The sequence below is a fragment of the Rhagoletis pomonella genome, unplaced genomic scaffold, assembly GCF_013731165.1.
Source record: "Rhagoletis pomonella isolate Grant_MI unplaced genomic scaffold, Rhpom_1.0 Rhpom_scaffold_00360, whole genome shotgun sequence".
NCBI classification, from domain to species: Eukaryota; Metazoa; Arthropoda; class Insecta; order Diptera; family Tephritidae; genus Rhagoletis; species Rhagoletis pomonella.
This window is the reverse complement of record NW_023458914.1, coordinates 80,078-91,991: the sequence shown is the minus strand read 5'-3', so window position 1 is coordinate 91,991 and position 11,914 is coordinate 80,078. Positions and strand designations below refer to the sequence as shown.

The 11,914-nt window shown below is 36.7% G+C and overlaps 1 protein-coding gene across 1 annotated transcript in view; it reads left to right on the top strand.

Annotated features, from left to right (window-relative positions):
• Nucleotides 1-150: 150 nt before the first annotated feature.
• Nucleotides 151-11,914, top strand: part of LOC118750690 — a 26,423-nt gene continuing 14,659 nt past the window's right edge. The window contains exons 1-4 of the mRNA XM_036485421.1: nucleotides 151-398; nucleotides 809-1,514; nucleotides 1,597-1,953; nucleotides 2,016-2,149. Of these exons, the coding sequence (XP_036341314.1) occupies nucleotides 151-398; nucleotides 809-1,514; nucleotides 1,597-1,953; nucleotides 2,016-2,149 (1,445 nt within the window). The remainder of the gene's footprint in view (nucleotides 399-808; nucleotides 1,515-1,596; nucleotides 1,954-2,015; nucleotides 2,150-11,914) is intronic.

Sequence of the window (11,914 nt, the reverse complement as noted above, 5' to 3'; positions counted from 1 at the left end):
CTAAAAAAACAAAGACATCGGAAAAATATCTATACGAAAAATACGAAAAAAGTGAATTCTTTGTCAAACAATTGAATCTGTTTATTTATTGTATATTTTATTATCTCAAGCAAATACCAATTTCTACCGATTCAAGTTAAAATATTCAAGATGCCTGAGATACTTAATACTATACCGCCGCTATCATTGACCATTGAGAATCTAAGCGAAACGGATGGTATCGCCACCGATCGCTCGACCACTCCAGGTAGCGCTACGCCTAGTACAAGTGGTAGCCGGAGACCTTCCCTTGAGCGCATGACTAAACGGAATCCACATCAAGCGAGCAGCGCGCAGAATAAGAAGACACGCAGATCTATTTTTCGGCGGAATCAGAAGAAGGCGCCATTAAAAGTTGGGTGAGTTGAAAACATCTATTCGTATTAGATGCCCAGTGGGAATATTCCCCCAAAGTAAAGTTTTAAGTTAAACACCTGCCGTAGCTCACTCGTTGGCATTAATTTGTAAACAACAAGTCCACAGAAATTTCAATCAGTTTTCCTATTATATTGTTCAGTTTTTCGACACTGAAAATTTCAAAAGCAATATATACAAAAATTTTCGGTTTTCCTTGAGCAACTGAATTGCAATAAAATTTCGACATTGATTCGCTAATCCGATTCAAATTGGCGCATATAATCGCAATAAGAAGACACATTTTAAAAATAAATTATTTCAGAAAAAACTTGTCTCGTAAACTTATTTACTCCTAATTTTGCTCTCCATCAAACACCCCGACCATTTTCATCACATCTAATGTACCACATAGTTCACCACAAAAGTGCACGACTGCCATCTGTCAGAAATCTCAAATTCCTCGTGCCTTGTTGCTCACGCGGTCCTCGTCGTCAGCATCGCTTATCACCAACGTTTCGCGCAATATATCAGCAGAGTCAAATGCCAAAGAAGATAAAGTTGAGAGCAAGACTTTAAAACCAGTCGCTGCAAACGCTTTTGATGTACAGCCACCACACACCACCGCTGATAACTTGGTCGTAGCCCACCAATACAGCGGCAGCAATATTTTCACTAACATCGACATTGTAGCGACAACCTCAAAGACCCCCGCCACCCAGGTTTCTTTGCAACGACAGTATACAGCTGCCGTACTCAATTTCCAAATCCGTAAATCTGTTACACAAATGGATTTGAAGCGCACACGACGTGACTACCTCAAGAACCGCCAAGTGCTAGCTTCGACGCAGTCACCATCTATAAGTGGACTCTCGCAGGGCTCCAGAGCTTTGATGGCGAATGATAACAACGCCGATATAGCTGGCGTGATGGGAGCCTCAAGTCAATCATCACTGGTGAACAAAATTTTCGACCAAAACAGTTACTATTACGTGATACAGGATCAAAATTCTAAGGTTGCTGGCATGCGCATTTTCGCAACCATTATGCTGAACGCTTGGCGGAAACGCCGTGACGAGGTTAAACGTCTTATGGAGGAAGTCAACGATCTGAAGCGTGGTGTAAGTCGCTTGTGTTTTTATGGCGATCCTCTGGTCTCTTTAATTTCCCCTTTCGGTGTTTTTTTAATTTCTCTAACTGTAGTCAATAAAAGCCAAAAACCAATTACACGTTTTCAATACACTCTTTCGCGTTGAGCAAAAACGGAACGATGATCTCAGTCTTCAGTTGAAACGCTCTCTAGACGATATCAATAATACAAAATCTTCTTGCGAGAGTCTCACCACTTCGCTTATCAGTCTAAAGGCGGACAAAGCATTGCTCGAACAGCAGATTCAAATAAAAGAACAGGAATTTGATGGTATCAATGCGATACTAACCCAGACTAAATCCAATTTATTTAAAGCTATGACCCAACAACGAGAGCTGCAGGCTAATTTGTCTACCGAGCAACGCAAGGTGCAGGCGTTAGAAGCACAGAAAAATGAGTTGATTAACGAGGTATCTTATTGTTGTAATCAACAAGTTTTTCCCTCGATTAGCCTGCTGCTCTGTAATTTCAGATTTGCGAAATTAACAACAAATCATTGTGGAAGGAGGAGAAACTACGGACTGAGATGAAAGAGAAAGATGATGCTGTGGCAATGGCGTTGACTAAGATCGAGTCACTCGAATTAGAGATCTCTGCGCAGAGACAGTGAGTATTTTTTTCTACATAATTTCACCAAATCTACCAAATACGCAAACATCTTGACAAAACTAAAGTCTCAGACATACTGCAATGAAAGATTGATAAGTCCATGTGTAGAATATATTCCGATGTCACACCATTCCTCGTTTCTGTCAAAAGCAGCATACCTAATTCTTACAAAAGTGGGTCAGTGTCTCACACTCTTCAAGGCAGCAGGGGTAATGGCAGCTGTCAGGCACCCCCCTAAAATTGTGCATATGGAAACTGTGCATACGAAATAATGCATATGAAAAAAGCCGAAATAATGCATATATGCACAGTTTCGGTTGAAAGCCGCAATAATGCTTATGAACAAAAACCGAAATAATGCACAGTTTCGATTCAAAGCCGAAATAATGCATATGACAAAAACCGAAGTAATGCATACATGCACAGTTTCGGCTCAAAACCGAAATAATGTATATGACAAAAAACGAAATAGTGCATACCTGAAAACGAACTTCTTTCTGCGAAGGCGGCCTTCGGCCGCGCTTAGGGATTATAACACTTACTAAGTAGAATTTTCATTCTGTGTTGCCGGAAAAGGGAGGAGGGAGCCGAATTATTTTTGCGCAGAACTTCTTTTTGCGTAAGGGGCCTTCGGCCGCGATTAGGGATTATAAACCTTACTAAGTAGAATTTTCCTTACTGAGTTGCCGGAAAAGGGGGGTGGAAGAATTTTTGTGCAGAATTTCTTCCTGCGTAGGCGCCCTTCGGCCGCGCTTAGGGATTATAACCCTTACTAAGTAGAAGTACATAATTCATAGTGGAAAAAAAACGAAATTATCCATATGCACACTCTCGTTAGGAAAACTGAAATAGTGCATATAACAAAAACCGAAATAATGCATATGTAAAAAACGAAGTAATGCATACATGCACACTTTCGGTAGAGACTGTCTGACAAAGCGCTAGTTCTGAAATACATATCTCAGAACTATCTCTGAACTAGTGCATAAAGAATGTAAAGCGGGGCAGTTGAAACCTACCGTGTAAATGTGCAAATGCTCATATAATACGAAAGTAGCTCAGCGAGAATACCCCCGACTCAACCATCGTTGGTCGCGGGTTCAAATCGCGGTGGAGGCAGTTGTGAGATTTCAAATTTAATGAATTTAAATTGTTGCGTGTAGCTTACAATTTTTTTTTAATAAAATATGTAACAAAAGCGGAATCTGTAAAAGAAAAAATGTTAAAAAATCGAATCTCAAAAACGTTTTCTTATAACAAAAACTGTCCAAAATGGAACCGGTTAAAAACTAGTTGCAAAGTAATGCACTGGGCGACAATTGCCACCGCCAATGACATCGCTGTGTAAAACTGGACAGTCGAAAGCATTGCTTGGGTATTGAGCTAGAACTGGTACTGTCGGCAAAAGGTCTAATTCTAGGCTAGTCAGATTTTCTGCAGGGTGCATATGAGAAACCCGAAGTAATGCATACATGCAAAGGTTCGGTTGAAACCCGATATAATACATATGAGAAAATATCGAAATTATGCATATGCATACTTTCGTTTTAAAAGCGAAACAATGCATATGAGAAAAAAGGAAGTAATGCATACATGCACAGTTTCGGTTGAAAATCGAAGTAATGCATATGGCTAAAACCGAAATAAAGCATGCATGCAGAGTTTCGGTTTAAACCGAAATAATGTCTAAATGCACAGTTTCCATATGCACAATTCCGGTGCCCCGAGCTGTCGTGTGCACCTGCATCCCTAGATGCGTCCCAATCATTTCTGAGCCTTTTCTAGCCAAATGGTCATGTATCTTATTTACAGGTACTAACTTGTGACCGGGAGCCAGAGTAAAACAACCTCGGTATATGTACATATGACCGTTCAAGTTTAAGAAGAGTAGGTACAATTTTACCGATTTTTACATCACTATTTCGCACCACATCGATCCCTAATTGCGATTTTATCGTAAGCGACCAATTGTTGCAAATAGGTTGCAAATACTAATCACAACGTCCTACAATAGGTTTGTTACAAACAGCCCAGAAAGCGTTCCTCACGCTAGAAAAATGGGTAATAGAGAGCGAATACCTTCCACTTTTGAATCGTAAATGTCTTCTTCTTTGTGCCCGAAACAGCCCCGACTTTTTTCCCGGGCAGAAATGTGCAAGAAGTAAATTTGAGATGACAGCTGTTGTTTGTTTACATCTGATAGTAAAGTTTGTAAAATACAAAAATGGAAAATAGCGCTAAAGGGTCAGAAATGTATGTATTTGCTAATTTTACGGCTATATAAGATAAATGCACATAAAATCATTGTTCAGAACTGATTTGTTGATTGTGGGCACGAAAAGTGTTTTTTTTGCGTTCCTCACGCTCTGAGCACTTTTGCCACGGGTTGACACATTTTTGACACTTTGAGAGTGAAAGTGTGTGGAACAAACTTATTATTACAGACTATGAATATTTACCGTTACGGAAAAAAGCAAAATTAATTTTATCGTTAGCTTTGTTTACACTTTTGAGTTCCTAAAATTTTATCGTAAGCGACACTGTTTGTACAGAACTTTATTGTAAATAGCAGTTTGAACTCTAGTTCTAACTAAAGTTCCATCGGCACTTGCTACAACCGAATGCTTCAAAATCAGCTTCTTTCCCTCATCAAAATTTAGTGCAATCTGCCATTATGCAATTGAAGCTGCAATCACTAAGTGCGGCGTGGCTCGACGAGCGGGGTCTTTTTTGAAACTCTTGCTTTGCCAAGGGTTTATAAGATTTAAAAGCAGATCAGAAAGACGAAAAACAGACACCTTACGAATTTTCGCCCGAAAACGGATTTTCCATACTAAATATTTCGAAATCGAATTGAAATATTTCATTTTCGGATTTCCATATTCGGTTTACGAATATGACCCACTACACTGAGAAAAAAATGCGTTCTAAAAATTAAATTTTTTATTTGATTACCGTTTAAAGATGTTCGTATTTAAATCAAGTGATAAGTGTTCAAAATTGAATATTTCCATTATACATGCACTACATATAACGGAAATATTCAATTCAAATACACCCGTATTAAAATGAAACATTTTTCACTGCACAGATGGCGTTTTGCACGTCTCGGATGCTTTTTCATATGTAATTAAGAAAGTAGGTATATGTATACAAAGCATGCGCAGCGGTGACAACACATACACACATTCACACATACATGCTACATGTTTATCTGTACATATGCACTAATCAAACTCAACATTTAAAAAGACATTTACATGTATGGCTGTAGCTGAGTGTGCGAAGACGCTTGATACAATTGGTTGCTGCCAATAGTGTCCGGGTTCAATTACCATCAGGCGGAACATACAATTAATTTTTTTTCTTAATTACGAAAAAGCATATGTGCCCTTCACAACGACATATTTAATAACTTACATACTCAAATTTAAAACGAGTGGGGTTGGTGCTCTTTCATATGCGTATTTTTTTTAATTTAGCACGTTTTTTTTCATTCTAAAATTTTTTTCCCTCAGTGTACGTAATCCAAATTTGATTGCCAGAGTTACGCGAAAATCGGAAAAGTGATTCGAAAGCGTTTGAGCTAATGGATAACATGTACCGGCGTAAGAAAACACAAAAAAATTTAAAATAATGAATGCAATGTAACATTTTTGAATAGTTTTTCAAAAGATTTACTAAGGACAAAAAGCAGTGCTACTAGATCAAAAAATTTTAAGGTCACGTCTTACTCGTCTGGGCGCTTGTTGATGTTGATCTTATACATGCATACTGATGGAAATGCACAATATAAATATTCACATATTCTCATACATATCACTTGATTTCTGCAAGAGGGTCATAATCACGGTTGCCAACTGTCCCGGATTTAAAACCTATGTCCCGGTGCCGGTACAACACATGGCGGGACGCGAAATTACCCGGTTTCTGGCGAGAAAAAAAAAAATTAGATATCTCGTTGTAAAAGCTCGTAAAATATGTACACTGCCGGAAAAAAAAATATGACACAGCAAACTTTTCACAATATATGCAAAAATTTTCATTATAATTTTCCGCTGATTTCGTATAAAAATATGGTTCATTCTACAACAAAAACATCAAAATATAATTCCTAATCTTTGTGCAAAACTTTTTAATCAGATTTTTTAGAATCTGTAGCCCAATCAATTTTATTATAATAAAGTGCAAGTTTCAAGGAGCTAGGAATTACCGTTGATTTTTGGAAATTTTTCTTCACGCAGTCTCTTCCATATAAAATTTTTTTTCGAAAATACTTTATATGGAAAAAATGCAAAACACATTCACAAAAAAGTTCTCAAAAATCAGAGCGATTTTTGATTAACTCCGAACTTGCATTTTTTTACTAGAATTTAATGGGCTGCAAAACTGCATACTCAAAAAAAATCTAAAAAATCTGATTAAAAAGTTGAAAGTTTTGATGAAAATTTGATTTGCACAAAGTTTAGGAATTATATTTTTATATTTTTTGTTGTTGAATGAACCATACTTTTATACAAAATTGGCGGAAAAATATTAGAATAGAAATTGTTACATATATTGTGAAAAATTTGCTGTGCCAATACTTTGTTCAGAGTTCGATTAATCAAATTATTTGAAATAAGAAGAAAGGGGGTTTAATCACGTTTACAACGATACCAATTTTTTAAAAATCAGTTAAAAATTGTTTGAAATATAAGGTTTTTAATTTTTCGAAGACTCGACCTTATAGCACCTGTATAAGTTTGCACAAACTAAGGTTATATGCCATTTAAATAAGAGCAATAGGCGGACTACGTCTATATATTTAGTTTTTTAGTTATTTACATATAATAATAAAAAATAATTTTTTACCAAAGGCCCTATTTCGAACTTCGAAGGCACATATCTCGATTTCGGAAGCTAACTTCGAAAAACGTAGAAATAACTTTTTTACCTATGACTCCATCTCTTAAAAAAATTGGTTTGGTCCAATACCCAGCAGAGTGCTGTACAGTGTAAAGATTCCAGTATCTTCTTTTATGTAACTACCAATATTTTATAAGAGAAGTGTAAATTTTTTTTATCTAAAACTAATAAAGGTAGAAGGACGAAATTCGAGGATGTGGTAGTTTACATATTAATCCTTGAAATATATATTTTTTTTAAATAAATATTGGAAATTTCCAAGGATATTCAAGGATTTTAAAACTTTACATTTTCAACACTTATTCGTCCTGGTGCACTAAAAAATTATTATTTTTTTAATTCTACAGAATTTTTCCTTTTAATTGATACCCATATTGTTACTCTACAATGCACCAAATCTTTTAAATAATTTTTTTATTCAATCTCTTATCCCGGAAATTTCAAAGTCCCTTAAAAAAAAATGGTGTGGTCAGAGAGAAAATTTAAAAACGCAGTTATACTATATTTGGCTCCTATTTTTGTGAATATTTTAATTTTTTCGTGTGTTTTAAAGATTTTTGGTTTTTGTCGTACGGTGTACTCATACAAAATATCGAAGGTCTTTTTCGAACGCTCGCCATAATGTTTATACAGGGACCCGGACGTTTATAACTTTACTTTATTATAACGTTATTTTAGAATTTTTTTATTTGAATTAAAATATTCGGGCAACCTGGACTTTTATTTTTTTTTAGTCCAGTAATGTTTAACAGTTAGGCTTGACCAAATTTTTTTTAAGGCGGAAATAAAAGTCCTAATAATAAACCAGAAAAGGACTGTTATTACTGAACTAAAAAAAATAAAAAAGGATCAGTCCAGCGCCTTCGTCTTGACCTGCGGGCTGTATCGGAGCCACAGCCGCTAAACTTAAACGTAGAGTACGTGTATTCAAGTTAAAAACGGAACATGAAATATTCGTTTTGATTGTATTGAATTGAGTTTAATAAGTCAATATGAATTGCAAAATATTAATAATTAGCAATAGAGAAGCAGATCCACATTAACTTCAATCATAAATACAATCAGCTTATAAATACATAGATACATGCTATGACGTGTATCACCATGATTCAATAATACAAGGTTCGAAAAACTGACGGTTGTCTCTTGCACCGCTCCCTTAGCAGTGGCAGCGTGTTGCTTCTTTGCAAATTTACTTGGAAAAAGTGAAGCTTTGATGTGAAATAGAAGTATAAGCTTTTGTGCAATATGTTTATTTGTATATGCATACGAAGCACATTTAACTAATGAAAACATAAATTGTTTTTAAATTGGATGTTTACATAAATCTCATAGTAGTTTTATTTAAATTTTGAGTCCTTTTGCACTTTTTATACAGCTAAATAGCACATAAATTACTTAATTCACGTAGATATATTAATATTTCGTTTAAAATGCCAGATTTCCTGCAAATACAATAGAATTTACAAAAGGAATTTCACTACTAATTGCCTACTTTGCGTAGTTTTCTACTACCATTTTCGCACCAAGGGATTTCATTTTTCCCCTTTCTCCTTCCTTCGTAAATGCTACCTTTTGTAAGGAAGTGCCAAACCGCGGCTGTCAATAAGTATCCAACCTTATAATTATCCAACATTATTGAATCATGGTGTATCACTACTTCGATTCATTTTTATTTGCTTTCATGCCGCAAAAATTTGTATCACTTTTTATATTAGCCTAGGTCCCCGTATTAGTTTTCTTCTTCGTGTTCGTGCTCGTCTTCGCATTAGCTTCGTCTACGGATTTGTGCATAAGTTAGCTTAGACTTCTGAAACAGCTGGCAACCCTTCTAAATATTGTTAAGAAATAAACAAATCTCTGATATTGTGATACCAACTTATTTCATGTGCCTTATGAATTAAGTTAGATTTGATTTTTTAAATACGTGAAAACGCTCCTGAATAAAGTTCAGAAATAAGGCCCTTTTAAACCCATTTCATTTGATAGCCATATTTTTAATAATTGCTTTACCATATTAAATAATTTGAGTTTAGGATACCTTACCACATTAGTTTCACGTCATATTTTAATATTTCATTTAACTAATACATATCTTAATTAAATTCTAATTTTAAAACAGCCAGAACCCTATCAAAAATATTTTAAAACCAACACCTTGCCAACTTTTTCGACTGACACACATATTGCGATACATATTTAAATTGTGTATCTACTTCCCTTAATTCAAGTTGAATTTAATATGGCAACCCTATTAAATAAAGTTCAGAAAAAAAAACATTTTTAACCTATGTCAATTTATATTCATACTTAAATAATTCATTTGGCTTATTAATGGGTCGATTACGGATAGCAACGCAACCATGGTTCGGTTGCCAGCTGGCAACGCAGCTGGAAAGAAAATTAGTATTTCGAATGGCAACTGTCGTCAATTGCTATAGAGTTATCGATAATCGAAATTTGACAGTTCGACAACCAGCAAGCGGCTGTAAACAAACTGTGCGAATACAATTAAATTATTAAAATAAAGAGTTTTAAAGAAAAGACAGCAATAAAGCTAAGTTCATCACAATCATTTGTTTAAGAGGAAAAGAAGTGCATGAACGCAGCCTCAATGAGGCGACATTTAAAGAATAATTCCAATCCTCTAGAGCTACTGCGTACACTGTAAGCAAAAGTTAATGCTTTCAACGTTTTTCTTTTATTATCTTTTTGTGTTCATTTTCAAAGCATATTGAGGACTTCCAAAAGAAGCTGTAGTATAATTGGTTAATAAACAGATGAACCACTTCGTTCAACTTCAATACCTCCGCTCATAAAAGCTTGCGCACCTCTTCGCACACACAGCAATGACTTCAGTTTGGAAAACTTGGTGTGTCGGTAGTTTTAAAAGAGGTGCTTCAGTTGATAAAGGAAAAAATTTGCAATTAGTGTTCGCTTTTGTTTCGCCAAAAGGGCGCACTCCACGGGAACTAAAATTGTTTCGTTATTTTCACCGTATTCTGTAAAAGCAAACTGCATTCTTCTTCTTCTTTATTGGCGCTGTAACCGCCTAAGCGATTTTGGCCGAGTCCAAAACAGCACGCCAGTCATTTCTCTTCTGTGCTAACTGAGGCCAATTGGATATGCCAAGTGAAGCCAAGTCCTTCTCCACCTGGTCTTTCCAACGCAGAGGAAGCCTTCCTCTTCCTCGTTGCCAGCATCCCAGCCCGCGTTGAATATTTTCAGAGCAGGAGCGTTTCTGTACATTCGAATTCCATGGCCAAGCCAGCGGAGCCGCTGAATTTTAATTCGTTGCTCTATGTCTATATCGTTGTAAAGCTCATACAGCTCATCATTAAATCATCATCATCGTCATTTTACACAGCCGTATTAGTTTCGCGGGGATACAAAAATCAGACATCGCGGCATATAGGCAACTTCCCTTCGTGCTGTCGAAAGCGGCTATGAAATCGTCAAATAGATGATGTGTGTCGATCCAATTCTCGCGGGTCTTTTCCAAGATTTGGCGTATTGTGAATACTTGATCTATGGTGAATTTTCCAGGCCTAAGGTCACAATGATAAGGTCCAATCAGTTCGTTGACGGTGGGCTTCAGTCTTTCGAACAATACACTCGATAATACCTTATAACCTATACTTAGAAGGCCGATTCCGCGGTAGTTGGCGCGTATGGCGGGGTCGCATACGAGCTGATGCATACACCTCATCATCCCCTCGCCGCCGCACTTGAACAGCTCGGCTGGCAGGCCGTCAGCTCCAGCAGCTTTGTTGTTTTTCAGCCGCGTAATCGATATTCGTACTTCGTCATAGTCAGGCGGTGGGACAGCTACTCCATCATCATCGACTGGGGACTCGGGCTCGTCTTCTTCACTACTTACAGCGCTGCTGCCATTCAGTAGGTTGTAAAAGTGTTCCCTCCACAATTTAAGTATATTCTGTACATCGGTCACTAGGTCGCCATTGTTGTTCTTACAGGAGTTCGCCCTGGTCTTGAAACCTTCCGTAAGTCGCCTAATCCTCTGGTAGAATTTTCGGGCGGGAAAAGCAAATTGCATTGCAAACTTTTAATATCGTTCAAATGACTAAAAAGTAAAATATATGACACACTCTTCAATATTCGCTCCTAAATACGCTCTAAAAACATTGTATTTCTGCCATGAAAAACAGCTTCTCATTGAAATACAGTCGCCATTCGGAGTCGGCGTAAAACTGTAGGTCCCTCCTCTTTTTGTGATGTGTGTAGCGCACGCTACAAATCGGAGGAGAAGCTCGGCCAAACACTAACATATGTGTAAGCGCCAATCTGTTATTATTATTATTATGTACATACTAGGGATGTTTCGAATATCATATTTTTCACATTCGCGAATGCGAGTGAGCGAATGCCAATGAGCGAATGCGAATGCGAATATTAGGAATAACATTAAAAATGCTACAATCATTTTAAGTCATCGTTTTTATTATTTAAAACTTTTGTAAATTATTAGAACATTGAACGAGTGTTTAACCTATACAGTGTTTAATCTAGTACTTAGTGAAAGTTCAAAAGGGGCATACTATATTTCAAGAAAAGTAATTTTGCTGCCTTTTCTCCCAAGAGGCGATTTCTTAGAGGCTCGTATATAAGGCCGACTCCACTGAACAATTGCTCACTTGGAACGCTGGCGGGAGGAGCGCTCAAATATTTGCGGGCCAGATCTGTCAATTTGTCGTGTTTTAGTTTAGTTTTTCACCAATCGAGCCTATTTTCACCGAGATGAGCTCGTTTTTCTTTAAGATATATCCTATAGGGCTCTAATTGAGCTTTAATTTCACATTTTTTGCTGACGGTGTCATACATTTTCAGCTATTT